Raw genomic sequence first — 26,611 nt, 5'->3', positions numbered from 1 at the left:
GGATCAGTAGGAACATCATCTTTGCATTACTTTTAAAGGCCTAAAACTTAAATGTGCACTAATGCATTGCAGAACTAATAACTGTTTCCAATTAGGTTTACAAAATCCTCCCTCCATCTTTCATTGTTTGGCTAAGCAGATCAGTTAACATTGGGCTGCTCTCCTCATTTAAACATTTACTTACTCTATAGTTAATTCAGAAAATTAAGATGGCAAATGCTAATAAAAATTAGACACAGCAGCTTTAATTGTAATGTCAGATTTTTCAGGGCTGCATTCATCATTGAATTCTAATATTTAGGAGAGCACTTTCAGATTGAATCCATTGAAATTCACTGGACATAAACCAGCCCATGCCAGAAGCTCTCTCTCTCTCTCCTCTCTTTCTCTCTCTCTTTCTCTCTCTCTTTCTCTCTGTCTTTCTCTCTCTCTTTCTCTCTCTCTCTCTCTCTCTCTCTCTCTCTCTCTCTCTCTCTCTCTCTCTCTCTCTCTCTCTCTCTCTCTCTCTCTCTCTCTCTCTCTCTCTCTCTCTCTCTCTCATAGACTGGATGGGATACAGTCATAGCTCAGTTCTCTAGACGTGACTGTGAGGCCAAACATCAAAGTTATTGACTTGTGCTGTGGAGGATCATGGTGTCAGCCAATAGCTCAAACAGACCGACTGAAAGGTCTTTGAGATGCTCTTCCTCAGCTGCTCTGTGATGCTTACTTAATCATTCATTCTCTCACACACTTGAAGCTGTGGCTCAAGGGTTTCATTCTTAAAGGGATCCCCTGGTGTTAAGACTTGCGTGTGTGAGTTTGTGTGCACGTGTGTTTGAGTGTGGTTTAAATGCAGTTCATTTGTTTTGTTTAACTCTGAAACAGAGAGGGAGCTAAGCAATAGGACAAAATAAATATATTTTGTTGTAGTTTATTTTAAATGTAGTCAACAAAATGCTACTCTTATTTAGAATTTTTCTTTTTTCAAGTCCAAATATCTATAAAAAAAAAACTTAAATCAAGATGAATTTATTAGATGTAAAATTACATAAGATATTTTGTCTTGTTTTGTTGAAAATAATAGTTTTTGCTTAAAGCATGTCCATGTCAAAGTGTTTTTATGAATGACTCAGGTGAAAGAGGGTGAAAGCTGGATAAAAAAAGTTATCATAAAATATATAAAAGTTATCTTTTTTATGTTATTAAAAAAGTGCTCAATTACGATCTGCGGGGTCTCCTTGGCGGATGGGAGCTTAGGGAGAGAAACAAAATGAGCCGCCTTAGAGAAACGGTCTATAATGGTCAAGATAACCGTGTTCCCAGATGACGCTGGGAGACTGGTAATAAAGTCGAGCGCGACGTGGGACCAAGGACGCGAGGGGATTGGTAACGGTCTTAAAAAGCCGGCTGGGGTCTGTTATTAGCCTTGGTCTGGGCACATTTCGCACAAGAGGCGACAAACCGACGTGTGTCACGTTCGCAGGTGGACCACCAGCTGACGAATCGATGCGAGAGTGCCCCGAATGCCGAGATGGGCCGGGAGCTTAGAGGAGTGGTCCCACTGCAACATGGCAAGGAGGTTACTAGGACACGACTGCGGAGGATTAGTAGGAGATAACACGCGTCTAACCAATCTCTCAATACCCCAGATATACCCCTCTGGGATGATGGGAGCTTGAACATCCGTACCCTCCGAAGAATCAAAGAGACGAAACAATGTGTCCGGCTTTACATTCTTTGTTCCCGGACGAAACGGGCCTGACGCGCGTTTAACCCCTTTGCCAATCGAATGTATTATAGATTTCTGTGGTCCGTCCATCCATCAACCTCGACGATAAACTGACTAGAGGCGTCCGGGGAACAATACAATGGGCGCAGAGGTGAATAGGGTCTTAAGCTGGTCAAATGCAACCTGGGTGGCTTTTGACCACCGAAAACTGGTCTTAGAAGAGGTTAAGGCCGTTAAGAGGGCGACAATCTGACTGAAATTAAAAATAAAGCGGCGATAAAAATGAGCAAAACCCAAAAAAGTGCTGAAGAGCGGTGCAAGAATCTGGTACCGGCCAGTCGGTGACTGCCCTCACCTTCTCCGGGTCCACACTAACCCCGTCAGGCAAGATAATCGATCCTAAAAAGGAAACCGACTGTGCATGGAAATTGCACTTCTCAGCTTTAACAATCAACTCTAGCAGGTGCTGAAGAACGCGACGGACGTGCTGAACATGCACCTGTGGAGAGGGGGAAAAAATAAGAATTTCGTCCATGGTAAACGAAAACAAAGACAATAAGCATGTCCCGGAGGACATCGTTAACCAACGCTTGGAAAACAGCAGGAGCGTTGACCAGTCAGAACGAAAGGACCCGATAGAGAGAGAACACAACCTCGCACTGCGTGAAAAAGACACGACACTGAGTGGGCTCACCGGAGTAGCAAGGGGGGTTTTTGATATGGGGCTCAGAAGGTGTCGACATGCTCTGGGTGGCCGGAGGGATGGATCGGAGCTGATGCAGCTGAAGCGTAAGGTCATTAACCTGAGTGGCGAGGGACTCGATGGCTTGTCGAGCAGCAGCAAGTTCCTCCTCGTGCCTACCTAACATTATTCCATGGATCCTGACCGCAAATCCCACCAGATTCTCCGTTGCTGGATCCCGTTGGCCTGAGTATTCTGTCATGAAGGTAAGAGGATCACACAGCAGATGCGGAGAAATAATGCAGTCTTTATTCACCACTGGTCTTTGCCAGCGAGCTCAAGTCAATACAAGTAATGTCAATAAAGCAACTCAGGGTAGTAGTCGTAGAATAAAGTTCAAACTCAGGTTTCGGCTGGCAGGTAGCGCAGCTGCGGTCAGGCCGGCGGTAGTGAGGAAGGTGGGGGAAACCTCAGAGAGACGGGGAGTGAGAGCAGGCAGGCCCTTCCTAGGGAGAGGTAGTGGCAATTGGCGCTTCACCAGTTCAGAGAAGTTCCCCTAATATAATTCAGCTTCCCACACGACAGGATTAGACAGAGACACAAGGTAAACGAATATGCTTACATGTAGGGAAAATGTAATCCTCAGGCAAAGATGGGGAGAAAGCGGGGGAAAGAAATAGAGATCCTAATGAGGGGAGAAAAGGAATCAGGTGAGAGGGAATAAGCGGCGGCTAAACAACAAAGAGAAATAGCTGAGGGAGATAATGAGCAGATAAGAGGGTGTGAGCGTCAATGAGAAGAATTGACAGCGCAGAGAGAGAGGGAGGGAAGAACCGGATCACGACATGATTATGCTGCTGGCTGCAAATTGTCAAAACATTTCTAATAACTTAAGAACGCTGTAAATTCTAAAAGTCAAACGTATTGAAAAAAGGTAGCTCTAATCTTTTCCAAAAATCACATCATGTTTAATCTGACAAAATATTTTTCTTCAATCCATATTTGTTCGCATTTAGACTTTCAAACATGGCTTTGCCCTCCCACTTGCCACACACAATGTGAGACACGCACCTCCCGGTGCAGTCTAGTAGCCCTTACACTGTTACATTACAAAAAAGATTGTAATATGTAGACCTATCGGTGTTAGTTTGGAGCTTGGTGCTTCATTTTATTGTTTGATTTTATTCAAATTGTGGATTTTGACACTTTTTACAGTGATGCTGTCATAAAATATGGCAACAGACAGACATGTAAAGCTTCATTCTAAAACCTCAATAGAAGCTTTAAATGTAAATGGCATGACAGCTATGGCCATTCTTGTAGTTATAGAATTCCAGTTGTTCTAGTGTTAAAGGAATATTCCATAAATTCTGAAAGTTGATGCTTTAAAAAAACACATGATGTAACCCTTGAGACCCCAGCAGATGAAACTGTGAGACTGAGAGAGTGTGTGCGTGCGTGCGTGTTTATGAATGTGTCTATGACAGTTTATAGTTTAAGAAATTTTAAATATTTGAGGTTAGGGTCAGCGCACTGCAAAGTCTGATGTTAGTGTTTTGTGAAGATGGTGTGAAGTGACTGTCCTCAATGCTACATCACTTCTCACATGAGCTTCACATCACGCTTGCATCACACTTCATGTACTGACATAGCACTTCACAATGCTCCCATTACAACGCGTATGATTTCGTGTGTATGACTTTCTAATTTATTCATGTGATGGGGCAAGTAAAATGTTTGTAAAAAATTAAATAAAATAATCCTGTTGAGCCCTGACAATATTTCATGAAACACAGGCTTTAAAGGTGTGTACAAAAAAATTTTGTATACTGTTGTCTGAGGTCAACTAATGGCATTCGTGTGGTTTTTACTCTCACAATCATCATAACTAATAAGTAATAGGCTATTTTCTACACTGGTTTTGAGGCTCTCTCCTGAACGCTGGGTTTTGATGGGTGTGCAGCACTGGAGACTTGGAAGTAAACGCCCACAGCTAGGATTGGAGAAGATTTGCAGATTTAATGAGCTTAAGCTCCCCTGTCAGTTCAGTTCACATGAGGGAGGGAATGATTCTCTCGACCACAGGGCTCGTAAACGTCTTTATCAAACAAACACAATGATTTATTTCTCATCCACCCGCGATTGATTGGACTATTATTTTTGTATTACATAGCCCCCACGATTGTTTGATATAAGCACGAACCGCACACACACACATACACGTGCACGAGCGTGCCCTTCAAATAGAGTGAGAAAATAGCAGAACAAGAAAGGAATATATTACGAGATTCATTGGCCTGCTGACAGGCTTTGTTTTGGTAGCCCCTCTGGAAAACACACAGCACCCCGGGACATTGGGCATTGCGAGCTCTGGCCCATACCTGTCTGAGTCCAGTGCTAAAGGTATGTTCTGTTAGACACATAAGCAAAACGATCTATAACAATGCAATACTATTACATATAAAAACACATTTTACTCACATAAGTGTGCTGCACCATTCCTCCTGTCAGATCCAATATAGAAGAAACAGCATTGTGCGATTTGTTTACAAACGATCCTGCAGTGAAATTAAGTGAACACTAGCTGCGTTTCCATTACAGATTTGCGAAAAACTTTAGCGATATTTCTTAAATGTCGATAAAAAACTATTGTGAAATGACAGCGTTTCCTTTGGAAAAGAAAAATTGGCATTTAATAAACAATTTTTTTTTTTTAAATGAGGACAGCGTTTGGAGTGAGTGCATGCAAAATAATTAGTTCCCTGAGTCTACAAATAAAAGTAGACAGTTTATAATTTATAATTATGTCTTGAACTTATCTGTATAGCTAAAAATGACAGAGTATTGCGAGTTGTTTCCGCTGTCCTAAAGGAAGAAGGAAAAAATGAGAAAACGTTGGCGCCTTTATCGACGGTGGGTTAAAGAAAACAGCCTAACTACGAAACTAAATAGGCTACGTTCAGGCCTAAACATTAGCCTTTAATATTATTATTTTAATTTATATGTTGATTATGAAAAGTGAGCAGCATGAGTAAGATATAGCCTAAGATTCCCAATATTTGAGATGGGGAGTCACATGATTTTGACCACTTCGAGTTTTATTTTCTAGAAAGTCTTTCTTAAAAAAATGATTTAGTTTTGAATAAATTGTATTTTTATTTTTATTGATATTTCATCAATTAATTGCCTGTATATTAAATAAGAAACAAACCAAGATCGTCTGGAATGACGTGCGTAGCTGGCCTGTTTCCTCTGCCTTTGAGTAAAGCTGAAGCTACAGCTCTTTCTGCTTTAATATATTTCTTGAATATATGTCTTAATTACAGTAGGCCTATATATTATTTGTGGTTGCACCGGGGTCCATCATTAGGTTAAAGTTACGCCACTGTCCTTATTAAGAGAAAATATATGTCCTTTTAACTACATTATATCTTGTTAAGTTGTTATTACGACACAATTGAGTGGAAAATATAATAGGCTATATAGGCCCTATGTTGTAGCAATGCATCACCGCACCTGTAAATGCGAAAAAAATGTTTCCTTTGCAGTTTTGCGAAAATATCCTTTTTCGAATTGCCTGAAAAACCACCTCATGAGAGCGTAAAAACTTTTTTCCGATATATGGGAGTTTTTGCGAAATTTCCACGTTTCCATTGGGCGTATTTTCAATTTTCAATTTAAATTTGCGCATTTTGAAGGGTAATGGAAACGCGGCTACTGGCTTCCCCCACGTCCGCTGGAACTGAATTAAAAATAAAGTTCCACACATTCCTAATATTAGGATCCAAAGGAAGCTTATGCAGCGACTGTGTTCTTCCACAACCAGGAATAGCGCCATATCTTGCTATCTTCCTCGGCTGGCTAGTGATCTGATGATGATGGGCGGGGCTACTGAATTAGACGTGCTTTTTATTCTGTAGAGGCAGTGTTTTGTCAGTCGATGACGTTAAGATGCGAACACGATCGTTTTTTGGGCCTGGTGTCTATAAAAGCTTTTCTTTGACTAACAAGGATGTTTTCAGCTCTAAAACTTACAGGATAATCTTTTTACCATGACCTTTTATATATCAAAAGCTCAAAGGAAAGTTGATTTCTCAATTCATCACCCCATCTGGTATGGCTGCAGTGGCTGCAGTTATCCTTATGTGCTTTTTAATATTAATTATAATGATATTTCAGTGGGTTTTGCTCTAAATTATTTAGGTGTTCTGTATCCTATTGAAACAAGTGGGAATACTGAAAATAATTTGAGAGGTCGGGTTCAAATGTACTGACATGTCAGGGTTCTTTTTCTCAGGAACAGTGAGCTCAGCTTCAGTCAGAATAAGTAGCCTAATCACTCTGTGTATTGGCAAAGGCAGAGAGTTTCTGATTGTGCATATGGAGAATGCATTCACTCTGAGAGTGAGCCGTGTGTGTGTGTGTGTGTGTGTGTGTGTGTGTGTGTGTGTGTGTGTGTGTGTGTGTGTGTGTGTGTGTGTGTGTGTGTGTGTGTGTGTGTGTGTGTTTGTGTGTGTGTGTGTGTGTGTGTCTGTGTGTGTGTGTGTGTGTGTGTGTGTGTTTGAAAGAGATAATTGCAGATATGTTTCATAGATTTCCTAAGCCTCTCCCAAAAGAAATATCCTTCTGCATTTCTCATTTGCTCTTCAAAAGAATGAAGTGTGTAGTATAATCAGAAGTTTTCTCATTTCTGGGAGTTTCTGATCTTTTTTATTTTAAGCACCCTGATAGTGTTACACTTTAATTTCTCATGTAGAGCATATTTACCCCTGTTTTTCTTCCGATTAGTACAAAGAGATTGCATTACACGCGAAACCACTAATGGCTAATTTACCTGTGTAATGATTTTTTTTGTAACCCAGGGCAGGAAAGGGACTGAAACAACCATAGTGTATCCTACCTGCTGCTAAATCTAATGCAAATGAAATGCATTTAATTATTTATTTATTTATTGCCACAAACCTTGGTTATTATTTATGCCTGAATAATACTATAATCAATGAAAAGGATTTCCATCAAAACCGATGCCTCTCAATATGTTATTATTACACCTCTAGTTTACAGTAATATCTCAAATACACGTTGCATCAGCTTTCGTAGAGCAAATCTGTTAACATGTGATGGAGCAGCTATTCTAACAGTTCACTGCACCTAGTGTTTGATGTGGACAGAGGTTTTAACCTCTCTGTGTCTGGCTTTTGAAGGATTCTGTACGGTCTTGAAAGAACAATTGCTTTCATTTTGTGCAGCTATAATTCTTTCTAACTCCAAAAATGTTATCTGCATTTTCTGCCAGTTCGGGGATGTGCACCTGCAAGATAGGAGTGCATGGGGACAAGTGTGACGACTGCCGCCCAGGCTTCTCGCACTTCAGCAGCACGGGATGCCAACCTTGTCAATGCAATAATCATAGCAGCTACTGCCACCCACAGTCAGGTGAGCCACCCACATTCACACAACATAAGTATTAAAAGAAGCCAGCACACCCTTTTCCATTTGGTTGTCACACAGAGATGTATCTTTGTATGGTAGTTCGACCTCAGTCTCTAAAAAAATGTCACGTTAACTGTCTAATTAGTCATTTAGATGGTGCTTTCATCTGAGTACATTTATTATTACAGAATTATGCCCACAAACCCCTGGAGCAAATTAAAATTGTGCAAGATTAATAGTAATGGTTCATAGATAGCCTCTTGCCGGGTTTGACCTAGGAAAATGTATTGACTATTCAATGTTATCTGATGATTTAACCCTTGTATTATGTTGGAGTCAATTTGAACCAGTCACGAATGTGCATTAGAGTCACGAATGTGCAGGTAAAGTGAGGATACTCTGATGTGTTTCAAAATTACGATTTACATGTTAGATAAAAATGTAACATGTAAAACTGTTAACTCTTACCTTCAGGAACTGAAGATAGATGACTGATAACTCCTTACAGCTTAATGGTGATAAAACTAAAATCTTGTTGAATGGCCCTAAATCTCAGATTTACCACGGCATGACAATTTCATTGATATTGATGGTGTCCAGATTAGGCCTTAAAAAATCGAAATCTTGGAGTATTAATCGACTCCACGTTATGTTTTGACTCGCAAATTGGTCAGATTGTTAAATCATGCTTTTCCCGCCGCTCCCTTAACTTCAGAGATGCTGAAACAAATAAAAGTAAAATAAAAAAGTTATTTATAAACTTGAACAAGCTGTCTTCCAAATTTTACTGAAAAAATTAGCTTTTAGTAAGATTTTGTTTGGCCGCAGATCCAAAATTTGCCACTAGATGATATCCAGACTCCATTGGTGACCATAAGAATGCACCCATTTCCAGTAACACTTTGTTTTACAGTGTCCTTGTTACATATGTTACATGTACTCTAGGTTTAGACAAAAAATGTGAATGGCAGATGTCCCACAGTTGACAGTTTAAAAAAATTGTGGTTAAAACATTTTCATAAATCATATGGGGGAATTATTATACATTTTTTAATGTGTGAAAAGCAAAGCTATCAAAAGTTTAATGTTTGTACCTGATTCTTTTATGTTTTTCATAGTTAGAATTTTTTTTTTGGGGGGGGGGATTTATGTTGAATCCAGTGCAAGTCAATTTGACATTCCAACAGAATTGTACCCAGAAATGTAACAATACATTAAAGTAATTTTCTGTGTTATTTTGGACATCTGAAGATTGTCTAAAAGCAGATGATAATGAGATCTGATTATGTGCTGTTAATCTACCTTTGTTCTAGAGTTATGGCCCACGTTACATCGTTGGCTATAAGAAATTGTTACTTAATTACTTATTTAAGTCCAGATGTATGTTGACAGTAGCCTTTGTCTTCCATATTTTATTTTTTTCCAACCATGGAAGTAATTAGCTACCGTCAACTGCTTGATTATCAACATTCTTCAAAATGTCTTATTTTGTGTTCAACAGAAGAAAGAAACTTGTACAAATTTGCACAACTTGATGGTGAATAAATTATGACAGGATTTTCATTTTTAGGGTGAACGATACTTTACGATACTTCTTTCTGACCAAATTCTCAGGCAGTATTGTATCCTTCAAAAAGGAGGCAGTCCCAGAATGCAAAAGCTCAGGGGACAAGTACTGTCCCGATGGCAGAAAAGGTGAAACATTTCTTTGTCCATGAATATGTGTATGCTCTGTGCATACTGAGTTTTTGTTTACTTGAGTATTACGTTGATTAGCAGCATGGTAATGGGTGTTTTATGTGGCACGGAGTATCCACAAATCACAAATATTCACTTAATATATCTCGAATACTGGTCAGTACAGCAATATTTATTATTCAGTGCTGTAATAGGTGAAAGTTTCTTTCACATGAATTGTGTCAGGGCTTCAACACACCAGTCAACAAGCATCATGTTTGGTTTGCAACAAGCATCGCTGCAGTGCATCATCAAATGTCATCATTATTAACACTCTGGATCAGTATGCCTACATGATGAGTCTATCTTTAACCTTGTTTTGATTTTTGTTAATACCACTTACATAATCAGACATCATGCAAAGTTGTTTGGTTTGGGTGTACATTTTAAGTATATTCTTATACAAATCTAAGGCTATCCTAAAAAAATATATATTTTGTCATGATCCCCCTGTCGTTCCAAACCTTAGAGATCAGCCTGAGGGTTAGTAAATGATGACAATTTCATTTTTTGGGTGAACTAATATCCCTGTATGAAAGTCTTAAGTTTAGAGCCATAATGTCAGATCACATTCAGAATCTGTTTCTGCCCTTATTTCTGGTTTGTTGCAAAGGCTGGTGAAAAAGTTTAAAGGTTGCTGCATTTGCATCTATCAAGTCTTCTTTCTTACTAATGTATTTATTCATTCATCAGTTTATTTTTCACCAGCATTGCCAGATGTTAGTGTTACCTGCATTTTCCACACAAGTCTGGTTAAGTGAAACATGTTTTTATAATGACGATTTGGAACAGAAGCCTGATCTTTTTCTCTCTCATTTGATTCATTGTCACTTTAGCTGTCTGGTTTTTGTTTGTTTTTTTTCTTCTGATTTTTCCCTGTAGCGTCCATGTGTCAATCCAGCTGTGTTTAATGTTCCTGTCAGCATGCACTCTTCTTCTTAAAAGCCAATAATGTATATACACAGACAAGCACAAAGAGCTTCCATTACCTATCTGCCATTACGTCATATACCACAGCAGGAGTCAAACTGTCCCAACCATTGCCGGTGAATCTCATCTCTCAGTCAGTATGCATGTCCTTGCAGTGAGAGGAATGGATACTGTTACATTAGTTCAGCACAATTTGAGCTGTTGTAGAGGACTAAGCCCCTTGGAGGCACACCATTCTTGGCTTGAACATGTGATATTTTTTCACTTCTTAGACCTAAATTAATCATGTTTCTTACTGGTTTCCACAGATAAGTCATTGTCGATATCTTGGTGAATTAATTTTACATAACCAAAATTAAAAATGTTAATTTTTCAGAAATTACATTTCTGTTGACTGGAAAATTGTTGGAAGGAATAAATAAATAAATATAGCATCTGTTAACAGACAAGCTCTCACACATAAATATTTTAAAGTACTTATTTTTTATCTTGTGATTTGGATTTATTTATTTTTAATTTTTTTTATTAGTTTTGATTGAATGTTACTGAGTTGAGCTCTCTGGCTAAAACAGGTCTGCTGATGAAGTTAAATTAAATACAATACTTTTTTTTTTTTTTTAAATGGCTACAAATGCTGTTTGCTATATGTTGAAAGATTATTTGAGGTGCAGCTATTTAAAGTTCATCTGTCAAGCCTGGGCTTTGTGCATTGTTTGGGCCTGTGCATTTCTCACAAAGCGTACAAACAAACGTTTCAATTCAGTAAATAGCTGCCTAGTCAGTGAAAATATTAAATAATACTGTTTTTTGTTTCTTGCTTCTTGCCTTCCAGTAACTGGGAACCATATTACAAAGAAACATGTCACAACTTGTAGTTCTGCTCTTCTTGTCTGTGAACTCTAAAATCTTTGCTGAACCTTAACATTGTGTTAAGTGAATAGTTTTGTGGACTACTATTTTGAAAGGAAATCTGAACTGTTGTTTAATGACAGTGTGTGTGAGAACGGAAGTGAAAGAGTAAACAACATGGATGAAGTTCTCTACTCCTGTCTTGTGTGCTTTGTTTAATAATTTCTGACAGATACCACACATTAGTGTTGAGGATTAGGCTACCCCCCACCCCCTACAGTTGGTCATGAAGCTGGCAGGTGTGAACGTGCTTTGCATGTTTTGCCCAGAGGATGCATTGAAAGATTACTTCATGGCAAAAGCTAGCATAGCAGCTGAAATGCACACCTTTCTGAACGCTTTCAAGACACATACAGTACATTGCTGCTTTGTTGAGAGCTTGTTGTTTCATGTGAATTCGGTGTCAGTACTGATGAAATTATTTGCTATCAGTTAGTAGAGAATGTGCCCACGAATATGTGAGAGGCTTTTACTTGAAACGGATCTCACATTGGACTGAGCTTAGGGCTGGGATGGTTACTCATTACCGCAATACACCGGTCACATGGCGCCTACCGCGGGTCTGAGATTGTCACAGTCATGACTGAAACATTTTTTTTTTTAAACCTTGGCCTGCACGTGTGTACGTTGTGTCTAATGACATGGATTGTGTCTAATGACGTGTGTCTTATATGGATTCAAGGTTTTTCTAAACAAAACTACATCAAAAGATGGAGCAAATCCGACCTTTCGCGAGTTGGGGAGCGCAATGTTCCATTATTCCATTTGTACTGACTATTAGGCCTATATGCGGGAGTACCTGTGTAATGTCTTATAGCCTATAATTTGAATAATTTTACTAAAGCATAAAATACATGCATGTAAGCAGGATCTCAGTTTTTAATTGAACATGCACAATTCTCTCTCATGGTTGCACAGCCGATAATTAGGGATGTACAGATACCATTTTTTCAGAACTATCATGATCCGATATTATATATTCTGAGTATCAGTCAATACCGATACTTAACCGATCCATTACCAATGCAGTTTTGTTTAAAAATGTAGAATTTCTAAACCTTAGTGTGTTGAACTGAAAATCACTCTTTTGTGAGTTAAACAAAATCAATGAAATACAGACTTCAATAAGAAGAAAGAAGAAGAAAAACAACAAATTAAAAAAATATATATAAAATCACAATCTATGACAAAAATAGCCTAATACTATAGATGGTGAATAAAATAGATTAGTGGATAATTCAGCAGCAAAAGTTACAAAATCACGAGTGCACAATAATTGTATAAAATCTAAACATTTAGTGGGGGAAAATAAGTGTAGCTGTAAATCTGGTAAAATGTTACACAAAATATATTCATGAAAAACAAGTAAATATACAGTATTTATAGAAATAGGGCCTTTATACTAAGAAATTACATTTATTTTAAATGTATAGTGCATCATTTTAATGAGGCAGCAACATATTATAGATAGGGCAGAACAAGAAAGGCTATTAATAAGGCTTTCATAGCGCAAAAGTGTTATAATATAGAGCGGCACAAAGCGTGTATGCGCATCCCGTTCGCAGGATGATGCGATTGAAGCAACACAGTCACATGCTCACAGCGCACATGCTTAAAAGCAGATTACTGATGAACTGTGGGAATTTCTTGCTTTTCAACAGTGGTAAGAAAACAATCCATACCGTACCAGGCCTAACTGAGCTGTTAAAATAGCAAGCTATATTGAATCTGCTGCCAATCAGGCTAAATCCATTTCAAATTTCTGCCTAGTTACCACCCCCGTACAGTCAGTGTAGCACACAGTCAAATGAAGAACTACAAGGAAAATGTCACATGCACCTCTTAGTTCTGCTCAGGTTGGAAAGAGGAAGTCATGCTTTTTACTGTGGATCGAAGGCACACTTGGCTAATGATTCATTGCACTGTTGCTGAGTCAACTGAGTTTGGATGATCTAAAACTATACACTGCAAAGCTGGATGAAACTGCCACACCTGTGCTGCCTTCTGTTAGTAGTGCTGTGTCAGAGGAATTAAATCGCTTGCAAGCAGATGGGGCGATAGAATACATCGATACCTCTGCATAGGTGTCACTAATTGTTGTTATGCAGAAAGCCAGGTAGAATTAGAATGTGCATTGACCCAAATAAAGCAGTGATTGTGGACTCTTTTCTGTTGCCACACATGGATGAACTACTCTCTGCTATAAAAGGTTCTACTATTTTCTCAACCATAGACATGACTAACGCTCACTACCAAGTGCCACTGCATGAGGACAGTAGTGACCTCTCTGCCTTTATTACTCTCTATGGACTGTTCCTTGTGGATTGGCTTCAGCACCTGCAACGTTTCAGAAGATGATGACCATAGGCCTGATTGGCTTGTCAGAGGTGGAAAATTACCTAAAGCGGTCTTGCAACGACAAGAAGATACTAGTTTATTAAGACGTTTGTACTTCTCTGTCTGCTGCTGATGTTGATGCTGCATGTTCTTCGTGTTCTGCACTAAACAAACTTTTCAAAACAAATTTCTAATGGTGTGTCTCCTTCACCCAATGGATTTGATGTTGAGTTGTTGCCAGACTATGAACTGCATCTGGAACTGTCTGTTAAGGGTAACTTTGCTTCCCGAGACTCACGGCTGATTGCACCTAGTTCTCTTTGATCTGTGCTGGTCTCCATAGCACACAAAGGACATCAGGGAAAGGTGAGAACCAAACAACGCTTTTGTGGTCTCAATTGGAGGACAGGGATGGATGCTTAGGTTCATGATGCTGCCTTTTCCTGCTCCGTTTGTCAGCTCATTGACCAAACTGTCAATTCACATCCTCGTCTCCAGCCCAGTGCTGCTGCCAGATGGACCATTGCAAAAAGTGGATGTAGCCATTTGAAACTACTGCATCCGACTGTAGGTTTGCTGTAATATTAACGGATTATTACAGCAAATGGCCTGAGGTCTCCTTCACTCACACTGTCACTACTGGGCCTGTAGTTTTGTTTTTTCTTCAGCCCCCATTGACAATCCATTGAGTATTGTTATTGATCACGTCTGCTGCTTTCTCTGCTTTTCTGGAAGGCAGGAATATTCATCACCATCTTTCCTCTCTCTATTACCCGGCAGCTAATTGCTCTGTAGAGACCTTATGCACAAACACAATGTCCAAATGGCCATCCATGTCATCCATAGAAACCTGTGGTAACTGACTTCATATGCTGCAATTGGTACTTCACCTTTTCAGTTTATTTATGGCAGGCAAATGCACACAAAGATGTCTATTTTGCCATCTGCTCCTGTGCACCCTCCAACTAGCATGACTGTTTGTGCTCGCAATTATTGTTTCTAGGAGGTGAATAAAGTCAGTGTACGGGACCACTTGTATGTTCCTAAGTGACACAGGAAGTGTACTGATCCGCTCTCAGTTGCCAAAAGACTTCTTAGTGATGGAAAGACAGAACGTTTCCCATCTTACTGTATTTCCATGCACCATTCCGGCTGAGAACACTGCTCACTGCACACACACTCATACCAGATGTGATGTTCGAAAGACTAGTTGGTAAAAGGACTTTGTTACTTAAATCTGATGTTCTGTTCTTTTTTTAAAAAGGGGGGAAATGTTGTGTTTATATGTGAATTGTATTGTGGACTATTTTAAATAAGATGCCAAAAGTTTGCTACTGTCTCGTCTGCTTTATTTTTTAATAACTCCTGACAATCATGCTATCCATTGTATTGATGTGGTTGACATTCATTCACTCACTCCACTGCAATAATGCAGTATTACACCTCTGAGATCCTCAGACAATAACAGTTAGACTTGGTGAGTGATTGTGCCTTGCTTTCTGGCTGCTCCAGATATTTTACCCACCTCTACTATTGATTTATTCAAATCCTGTTTATAGACTAATCTTTTCTCTTTGGTCTTTGTCAGTGCTTTTGTATTGAATTGCTTTATCTTATTTTTCATTTTATGATTTTGACCCAGTGTTGTTTTAGTTTGCTTAGGTCTTTTCTCACTTAATATAGGTGAGGACCTGGGTCCTTGGGTAAATGGAATCCTGGTTTATTTTGCTTCTTGTTTCACATTGCTTAATTCAGGGTATATGTCAAGTTTATATTGAATGTCCTTTTTGGATGATAAAATTGAGAATGAATATGTCTCTTCTTTACTCCAATTTAAAGGTATGGTTCACCTAAAAATGAAAATTTGATATTTATCTGCTTACCCCCAAGGCATCCAAGATGTAGGTGTGTTTGTTTCTTCAGTAGAACACAAATGAAGATTTTTTTAACTTCAACTGTTGCTTGTATAATGCCTGCCAATTGGTCGTTTTCAGTGAGAGTAAAAAACACATAGACATAAGATACCATATAGGGATGCACCGATCCAGTATCGGTATCGACTCTGATCCGCCATTACCGTATTTGCCAGATCGGGTATCGATCAGACAGGACCGATTCTCCTCTGTTGCTTCAATCGCATCATCCTGCGCACGGGATTCGCATACACGCTTTGAGCCGCTCTGTATTATAACACTTTTGCACTATGAAAGATTATAAATAGCCTTTCTTGTTCTGCCCTATCTATAATATGTTGCTACCTCATTAAAATGATGCACTATACATTTTAAATAAATGTAATTTCTTAGTATATAGGCCTTATTTCTATAAATATATTTACTTGTTTTTCATGAATGTATTTTGTGTAACATTTTACCAGATTTACAGCTACACTTTTTCACTTTTATGGTTTTCTTAATTTTTTCCCACTAAATGTTTAGATTTTATACAATTATCTTTATAATGAAGTTGTCTGTATTTAGTTGATTGTGTTTTATTCACAAAAGAGTGATTTTCAATTCAACATACTGAGGTATAGAAATTTATAATCTTTTTAACAAAACTGTATTGGTATCAGTTTAGTATCTGTATTGACGGATACTCGGATCGGTTCTGAAAAAATGGTAACGATGCATCCCTAATTCCATATTAAACCCTGTGGCTCGTGGTGACACATTGATCTATAGTAAGCCCTCATAGAAATACACCCCACTGACAGGCATTATACGACCAACGGTTGGAGTTAAAAATCTACTGTGTTCTACTGAAGAAACAAATGCATATACATCTTGGAGTATCCTGGGGGAAGCAGATGAACATCAAATTTTCATTTTTGGGTGAACTATCCCTTTAAGTATTTTCTGTCACTACCCTGGAACATGAAACCAGACATAAGTCGGAAGTGTATATTTTTGTGGCAATAGCCAACTATACAATGTATGGGTCAAAATAATAGTATTTTTTTATTTTTACCAAAAATCATTAGGATATTAAGATCATGTTCCATGAAGATATTTTTTAAATTTCCTACTGTAAATGTATATAAACATTTATTACTAGCATTAATATGTATTGCTAAGGACTTCATTTGGACAACTTTAAAGGTGATTTTCTCAATATTTAGATTTTTTTGCACCCCCATATTCTAGATTTTTTTTCAGTTGTATCTCAGCCAAATATTGTCCTGTCCTACAAACCATACATCAATGGAATGCTTATTTAATGTTTTAAAATTTACCCTTATGGTCCAGGGTCACATTTTACATTTTCTCCCCTCAAACGCTGAAACATCGATTCATATTTACACGTTTAGTACCACAGCAGGATTTCATTACCGCGGGAAAAAGCAGCGCTAACTCCGCTTTGTTACGGTAGCACAGAAAAGCCGAGGATCTTGTTGCAGCAGTATGTTTCATAAACACAAACTTAGATAATCCAAATGAGTATGAAGGCAACAATAAGATAATCCAAACAGTAGACAGGAATGCAACAGCTTTAAACACAAGTAAAGACAATAACTAACACAGGGTTATAGCCTACTGCATATACACAACATAAAAACAGGATAACAACACAAGTTTTATAGTTTATTTCAACTTTAGCTCTTTCAATGAAAATTATTTGTAATAGTTTTGACCTGGTCTTTCCCAGCAAGATTTCACAATTAGCCAATAACTACGCCTGATATTGTGCATTGCTTTTTCTCCATGTTTTAAGTTTCCTTTTATGTCTATATCTTATTAATCTAGGAGGTATTTGGTTGAGTTCATTAACCAGCTAGCAAAGGTCTGCTGTTATAAACACTTCAGTTTGAGCTCAAATGCAGTGCTCAACATTATTATTTCTTTTTCATTGATGAATAATGCAGCAGTGTTATTTTGTTCTCATGTTTTTTAACCGTTGACCTATGTTTTATTTAAAGTTATTTCTCATTATGGCTTCGAAAATGCGCTGTGATGTAATCACTTTGATCGTGAAAAATAAAATTAAGTCCAAGATGTGCTGCACGAATCTGTCATATATAGCATCATAATGAGAACAAGATTGTAATAGAATGTTGTAAATTCGCTGGGCTTTAGTTGCCTGTGTATCAGCGTTGTTAAAGGGAAGAGTGCATTCAAAATGTGAGTTACCCTTTCAGACCATAAACTGTGAAAACTAGCATTAGTCTTTTTGAGCAGATTGTAGGTAGGCTATGTATCAGATTAATCTAATATAGGATGTGTTTGGTTGAGTTTAGTAATCTTCTAGCAAAGCTGTGTATATTCAGTTTTATGCCCAATATTATTTACTGGGTTATTTGAGACGGTCATTTTGTTTTTAGATGTTTCTTTTTTTAAACATTTATGCATCACAATCTAGCAGTTTTTTTGTTCTAGTCATATGTTCATGTTTTCGTAGACTTTGTTTTCATGTCATGTTTGTATTTGTCAACATACATTTTCGTAACTGTCATAATATATTTTAAATATATTTTAACTATCTCTATGATGAACACTTTTTTTTGTCCAAAACCTTTTGAATTTATAGACACTTGGTGACCGCCTACTGCATAATTGCAATTTTCAGCCACACAGTAAGCCTCTTTAACTCATTTACTATGCATGTGTTTGATCTTTATGCACATGTCTTCATAATTACACTCTTGCATACGCAGGCACTCACACTTGTTAATGTGACTCATTATTCCTCCTCCCAGTTCTGTAAATTCCTCGCCACTGTCATAATGGTGATTTGTGGACTCGCATTGTAGTCTCTCAGCTGCTGATATATAAGTTTTCATAGTCTTGCAGAACCAACTGTGCTTGAAGTTCTTCCACCAGTGTATCCAGCTCTGCTATTCAATAACAACTGCAATTCCAACAGAAATTATATATCAGCCGATTTTACAGTTTTCAGACTGAATTGAATTTGATGAAATGAAACCAACTGGCTAGCACAAAATAATACAAAGATAATAAACAGACAACATTTCTTTCTATTGTATTGTCATTACGGGCTACACTGTAACCAGTGTAGCGAATTTAATGAGACTCAAAAGAGACAAAAAAGTACAAATAGACTTAAATTGACAATAGACTAAATGCATTTTTGCTTATGATTGTTCTGATTTTGTTCAAATAATTAAAATTTAGCAGATTCTTCAATATGTATGTAAACTTTCAACCACAACTGAAGATACTTGTTTTGTCTACTGCCTTATGGTCATGTACATACACCTTCATTGATTGGTCTCCTGATTTACTGACCTTGCTTCCCTCTGACCCCTGTCAGTCTCCTGATAGGAGATGAGAAAAGAGTTAGAGTTGGGCCAGGGGGAGCGTTTGCATAAGGCTTCGCCTGTGAACACATATCCGTCTTCAACACAGGGAACAGTGTTTGAACACTAATGATCCTCCTCCTGCTTTACTTTCTGGCCCTGGAGACCCAGTGGAAAAACAAACATACACACACATAGACGAGTGGGTCTGACAGCAGCACATCTCTTCAAACACACAAACACAGCCTCTTTGATCTATGTGCTTTTGGCCACGAGTTGGATCTCTCTAGTGTTCACTTTGTCTTTCCCTCAAAGAATGTTTCTGTTTTTATCCCTGAAGATTTTTCATGCCCTTGCTTTGTCAATAGATGGACAGACTCTTTAAGTCAGCCATTGATCCATGCTGTTGTACTAGTATCCCATGTTTTATATCCCAAGGCAGTTTTGATAGGCAGCTCCTGCAATACACTACGATTTAATTCAAGTAGCTAGCCTAATTAGACTTCTTTTTTAACATGTGTCACTCAGTTCTGTTAATTTTTGGTGGATTTATTTTTGTACTCTATTGGAGCTTGAAGTCCAGTCAGATATTTGTACAATTCATTTAACAATACATATACTTTGAAAGCAGATTTAAAAAAAAAATGCCTTAGGGTGGGGGGAAAAATCCATTGCTTTTTAGCTAATTTAGCTGCAGAGGAATAATAACCTCGTCATCTCGTGAGAAAAAGATTACAATAATATACATATGCCAAATAATGTGTGGTTCAATACCTGGTCATATTTCAGTAAATAAATACAAGTATTTAATATGTTATTGAAACAATTATATTGTAAAGAAGTGTTGCACTGCATGTTTGTGGTGCAGACAGGAATAATACTTCAAATCTTGAAGGGGTGTACAAGTACAATCAGATGAACAACTGACTTGCATCTTGGGACAAAAGAAAGTTGGGAGTATGCAATTTTTCCCAGGCCAGTAACTGACCACCCAGCTCTAGCAACCGTTCAGAAAACACTAGCTGTAGGCATTGTGTTGGTGAATTTTGAACAGAAGTACCACTCACAAAAATGTACCGTAGTTAAAGGGATAGCTTACTAAAAAATGAAAATGATCACATAATTCTCACATATCCACACCTTCAGACTGATGGCAGTCAAGGACCACCCAAGAGGACATTTGACTGATCTATAACACAACCAGTCACGGTTCATTTTGTTCCACATCATGTATAGGAGTGTAATTTGCTAAAGAACGCACTTGCCTCGCAGATATCCTGTAAAATTCAACCAATCAGAAGACGACTTTTAAACTCTTGAAGTGTTTCCAGATAAGTGTGGCATATGCATCAGACGTTCTGCTAACTGTTGTTCACAATGTTTCATCAGTTGTGACCGTTGCTTAGTTAATTTGTGCCATTAATCTTTCTCTGTCTGAGATAATTGCTCACTGAACACTGCAGTGGTTTCGAAATTGGTATTTGGACATTGATGGCGCAATTAAAAATGTTTGAGTATCTTTGAATTAGAATATAAAAAAATTAGACCAGAGGCATTGCCAAAGAAAGAAAGCAAACTTAATTTATCTTAATTGTTTTTGCAATCAACCAACAAGTTGAAAAAGGGCAGTTTACTTTTTCATCATCTGACCCTAATTTTCTTACTGATTTTGACTTCCTTTATTCTGTGAAACATAAAAGAAGATAAGTGTCCAAATGCTTTTTGTCTTAAAGGGATAGTTCACCCAAAAATGAAAATCACCCCATGATTTACTTACCCTCAAGTTATCCTAGAAGTATATGACATTCTTCTTTATATTAAAAAATGTATTGGCTAATCCAAGCATTATAATGGCACGGAATGGCACCCCAAAATTTGAAGCCCAAAAAAGTTTATCCATCCATTATAAAAGTAATCCACATGGCTCTGCCGGGTTAATAAAGGCCTTCTGAAGTGAATCAATGAGTTTTTATAAGAAAAATATTCATATTTAACACTAGGATGGCAAAAATGTTTCTTTTTGGGTGAACCATCCCTTTAATTTTGAACAGCATATAATATTTTGTTTTATAACGTAGGACCTTGTGAAATGGTTTGCTATATTTTTTTGGTTTGATATTTTGTTATCTAATACAGGGACATTCATCTTTGTACAGCATTATGACAAGAAGTGGTGCTTTGTTAGAAATGAAGGATAAATACAGCAAATTAAAGAAGTCTTATGTACTGCAGAGAAATCACTGTTGGGCATCAGTTGCCAAACATCACCATGTGTTCATCACCAGGTGAATCAGAGAAGGATCCCTGTCACGTGGGAAAACATTGCCAGATCCTGTTCCTGCTCCAAAACAACACCTCAATATTCACCAGTATTTTCTTCTGCAATTTCCTGCCAGTCATTCATTACTATACCATGTATTTGCTTTTTTCTCCTATCACTTACAATAGTTTTTCACTTTTTCTGCAATTAGAGATTTCTTCTATTGTTGCACATGTCAGTTTGGGCTTCTTGCATAATTATCATAGGACTGTAATTGTGTGTGTGTGTGTGTGTGTGTGTGTGTGTGTGTGTGTGTGTGTGTGTGTGTGTGTGTGTGTGTGTGTGTGTGTGTGTGTGTGTGTGTGTGTGTGTGTGTGTGTGTGTGTGTGTGTGTGTGTGTGTGTGTGTGTGTGTGTGTGTGTTCTCGTACTTCCTCTGTGAATTATGCAATCACTTGTTGAAGTGTTCTGTTTTCACTTGGCTTTCAACATTTCAAATCAATATAATAAAAGCAGTTCAAGCCACTCAACATGTAACTTGTTCAGCTGAATGTTATTGGCACACACAAAAAGGTCTTTTTATTACCATTAGCATTTTGTCGTTAGATTTGCACATGCTCTGGCAGGGTCTGAGGAAGTTCCTTCCTTGTTTTCATGCACGTTCCTTACAAATCAGTTTGCTCAATCTCTCCATTTCCTCCCCCAGCCCCTCCTCCCCCTCCCATGCATCGGTCTTCTAACTCTAGGTTTGTTATGTCTACCTTGTTTGGCGTCGTTGTACTCTGTTCCCCTCTCGTCCACCTCACTGGACCAAAGTCCTGTCAGTCACAGCTGTGGGTCTGTTTACTCAACTCTCTCTCCCTCCTCCTGTTCTCTCAGGCATCTGTGTGAACTGCCAAGGCAACACCGAAGGACCCAGTTGCGAGAACTGCAGGTATAATTTCTACAGAAGGCCCGGTTCTCCCAACACGGACCCCTGCATCCCCTGTCCCTGCTCCAGTGTCACCTCCACAGGCAGCTGTAAACTGGGTGAGTCCTCCTTGCATGCACGTCAGGCTAGCGTAGCCCACATTAGCGTAGCCTGCTAACTTTTATTATTGAGCTCCTATTGGCCACAGCTGTAGGAAATTCTGAGGAGATCTCCACATCTGGGAAAATGTGGAGTACCCCCTCTCATCTGTTGTGGATTATGTGTCTTGCATCATTCTGGCCATTCGTCTGCTGCCTGAATTTCTGGGTGGGTGGACTGAGACTTTTAAGAGAAGATAGCTTTATTGTAAGTGAAAGTGAAACTGGAAACTTTTTTCCTCTCTTCTCTGGGCCTTCACTTTGAATAAAACCCTCACAGGATGTGTTTATGAAATATACTGTAAAGGCGAGAGAGTATGGGGGTGTTTCTTGTGTCTTATTCAGACAGTTTTTTGATGAGTCCCACAGTGCTCCGTCTCTCTAGGCTGATTTTGTTCGGGATATATTTGTGAGGAATCGAGTGATATTATTTTGTTGATCTGTGGATGGGTTTCTGGGTTTGCTGACGGCAGCAATGTTCTTGTAGCCGTGCAAGCTGATTTAAGGTAGGACCTGACATTGAAAATAGATCACATAGAGCAGCAAAAGGGTAGGTGTGTGTGTTCAGTGTTTCCAGATATTACAGTAAGGCACATCACAAACGTGCCACACAGTGCTGCTGCTGTTTTGAGTAAGAGTAGTAACCATATGACATCCACTGGGGGAATTAGTCAATATTTCAGTCATTTTTGTCACACATTTTTTAAAGATACACTGAGTAATTTTACCCTTATTAAAAAATGCAGGCAAAATAATTTTAATATTATTATTTTATTTTTTTACAATTTTTATTTTACTATATTTTAAAATTTAATTTATTCCTGTGATGGCAAAGCTGAATGTTCAGCAGTCATTCCTCCGGTATTTAGTGTCACATGAGCCTTTAGAAATCATTTTAATATGCTTATTTAGTGCTCAAGATCCTTTTCGTATTACCATGATACTGCTTTTTTTCCAGGATTATTTTGATGAATAAAAAAATTAAAAAGAACAGCATTCATTTGAAATAGAAATACATTTTATTTTGTATAATTGTGTTTAAATGTTTTTGTAATGTTATTAATTATATTATATAGGCCTATATGATATTAATTATATAAATGCCGAAGTCTTTTTAATTGCTTTAAAATAATCAATTGACGTCACACTTGAAGAGAAGTGTATTTGTATTTGAATTATATATATAAAAATAATGCCATAATATTAAGCTGTACAGATTCATATTTGCATAACTTCCTATGGTCTTATTTCGTTAAAAAGAAGTACAGCTGTGTACACACTTTTGTCTTAGTTCTTGGTGTGTAATTAACATTGCAACCATATTTGCATTGTTTGCAATTGTGCCACTCCATCATTTCTGAGTAACTTTACTGTACTTTTCAGACACATACATTTGTCATCTTGATCTAGGCTTTCTCATATTATGCACTAGAAAATGCTTATGCGTTTTATAATTGTTTTTTATAATTGTTACCAGCTATATTTATGCAAATGCTGCCAATTGAGGAACATGAGTATAACTCAAGGCACATTAAAATAATAAAAGTTTTATTAGCCCCCGCCCCTTTTTTTGAGAATTAAAAAAACGACATACCCCAAATAAAAATGTCTGCAGCTCTTAAACCCTATGGTCTATATCCATAAATTTGGTCTTATTTTAAACTAGACACTTCAAATTATGTTTCATATTAGTTATGAAATATGCATGTAAGTGACTCACGTTTTTATTTTTTTATTATTCCCTTATGGAAAAAAAAGAGATTTTAATTTTAAGGCCCTGAAAATAACCTAAATATAAAACTGAATGTCTGATCATGCTTTGATTAAAATTTGAGGATGATTCTCTCAAAAATGTTCAGCTTCTGTATAGCCTGACAAGCCCGACCCACATCAAGATGTTTGGTCTGGAAACTCACCATTGACAGCTCAATCCGAGGGGCGGGATAAACGGTTGTCTTTTAAACTCCCTCTGCACGCGATAGGAAAGCGCTACAACCAACCAGAGCAACGAAGGTGAAACAGAGTTTGTTGATAGATTAAACATTCGCCGTATCCAGTCGGCAAAACTTCGAACACATCTTCCCTTTTTAAGAATGACTTCAGTGCCGTTCTTTGTTCTTTTCTCAGAGAAAAGCTTAACTCCAAGTCTTCCAGAGTCACGGTCAAAGCTGATTCGAAAGACTGCCGTTCACCAGTTTCTGTGTTTACTAGAAGCATGCAAACGCAACTCGGCCGTCATCATTATGGCCCCGCCCACTGACTCCATACACGATGTGATTGGCCGGCAAGAGTTTGCCGATTACAGCTCAGAAGGGTATTCAGTGTTGCTAGACGAAACTCGCGGGCAGATTAGATTTGCTGCCGCTAGGTGCGTCTAGATTTCTAGGCTAGCTTCTGTAAGCTTTTATGTTTAAAGACTAGGCGTCCTTTCAAAAAAGGCCAATTACATTAGAACATTTGTAATAGTAAAGAGTAGTTTTTATCAAATAAATCTGCAATAAACTGCTAATTATAATGCATTTGCAGTCCCTGAAAACTAAAGCAACTATTTACAGAATTTACAAGTGTAAAAAAAAACTCATTTAGTTGATAAAAATCTGTCATTTAGTCTGCGCGTTGTGTGTTAAGTGTGTGTGCTTACACTGCCAGGCCGCGCTGGATACTATGGAGACAGTAAGCATGAGGTATTCATCAATGCTTCTTACGGCATATCTTACAAACACTGCGCAAAATAATGTATTTTGATTCGTTACTACATCCATCAATCAAATCTATGCTGGCTAGGCATTGACTGGCTTATCCAACTAAAAGCATGGGCGCATTTCACTGACAGATTTAGCAGCCAGTAACGCGCTCCCTTCCTATCATGTGTCCTCAGAGAGGCTGTGATTGAAGGAGAGAGACCTGGGAGGGTTTAATATGACCGGAACAGTCCACGGTACAGGGGAGATTGTCAAAATAATGATTATAATTGCTATTTCGTTGAAAATGGACATGATTGATTACTCTAACGCAAAACGCTCATGCAAACAGCGGAGGATGTTTAGTTTTTTCCCCTTATTTTTCCGTTGTTTTGGATTAAAAAGTGGGAAGCATTTTGAAGAGTGGACTCTTACACAGACACGTATGCTGTTGTTTCGTGGATTCGTCCGATCTGATCTGAACGTCAGGAGATGAAAGATGAGTACTGCGTTTATTATGCTAATGTTTTAAAAGCTACTGCTTTAGCATTTAATTTAACCCTTTCCTCTCTGGTGTGTTTATTGCAAAAACCAGTTCAGAACATGAATCTTGAGTGTTTTAGCTTTCAAGTGATGCATAGTTTGTGATAGTTGATTGAACAGTTTGTATAAAACAAAAGTAATTATAAGTAGAGACACGCCCACTTGTGTCAGCCTCCCCGCCCACGATCGAATGCGGATTATGTGGTTTGTGATTGAAGAGCAAGCTAACATACCTGCCCAGAGCTAGTGCGCTCTCTCTCTCTCTCTCTCTCTCTCTCTCTCTCTCTCTCTCTCTCTCTCTCTCTCTCTCTCTCTCTCTCTCTCTCTCTCTCTCTCTCTCTCTCTCTCTCTCTCTCTCTCTCTCCATAGTCTGACAAAACTTTTCTAATGCTTAATTAGTGTGGATTAAATCCTGATTCGAAAAGTATGGTTTTCTGTCATAGTATTCATCAATGAGAAAAGAGTGTGTACAAGAAAGAAGAGTGTTCATCACCATGCCTGCATCCGAAATGCTGCCCACACTAAAATGGAACTACAGGTTTTGAGGATTAGTGATTATGGTAATGAAATGCTAATAACCGGCACAGTCAGGACAGCAGCTGATTAGCCGACAGACCTTATTTTCTTCTGCCCATAAATCCCTGACGGTGTTGCCTGATGAGGTACAGGGGAGCACACCAGTGTTAAATGAATTCCTCATTTACCCATCAAGGCCACACTTTTATTAACAAATCTCCCTGCAGAGCTAAATGTATCGTCCGTCTGCCTCTAGATTACACTGCAGACCCACTGAACGTCTCTGTAGAGCTTAATGAGGAAACTGTTTTACTGGGACCTAAACAAAGGAAATGTATCATAATGTGAAAGCACCAACAGGAGGATGGAAGTGATTCATTCACACGTGCTGCTGTAAAGGTCACGCCGCACAAAAGCAAAGCACATGGCATAGATCCTTAGTTTACATCCTGCACTGCACCATGTGTGGGATTATCTCTGCCGCTGTGATTGAAGGGTTGCTGGTTCAAGGTTTAGACCAAGAAATACTGATCTGCTGACGGGTGACT

The 26,611-nt window shown here is 38.3% G+C and overlaps 1 protein-coding gene across 1 annotated transcript in view; it reads left to right on the top strand.

Moving 5' to 3' along the window:
- si:dkey-220k22.1 (multiple epidermal growth factor-like domains protein 9) overlaps window positions 1-26,611 on the top strand; it is a 99,704-nt gene that overhangs the window by 55,226 nt on the left and 17,867 nt on the right. The window contains exons 3-4 of the mRNA XM_067438783.1: window positions 7,690-7,829; window positions 22,135-22,284. Coding sequence (XP_067294884.1) covers window positions 7,690-7,829; window positions 22,135-22,284 — 290 coding nt within the window. The remainder of the gene's footprint in view (window positions 1-7,689; window positions 7,830-22,134; window positions 22,285-26,611) is intronic.

This window comes from Pseudorasbora parva, chromosome 3 (assembly GCF_024679245.1).
Source record: "Pseudorasbora parva isolate DD20220531a chromosome 3, ASM2467924v1, whole genome shotgun sequence".
NCBI lineage: Eukaryota > Metazoa > Chordata > Actinopteri > Cypriniformes > Gobionidae > Pseudorasbora > Pseudorasbora parva.
This window is presented reverse-complemented; position numbering and strand designations above follow the sequence as displayed.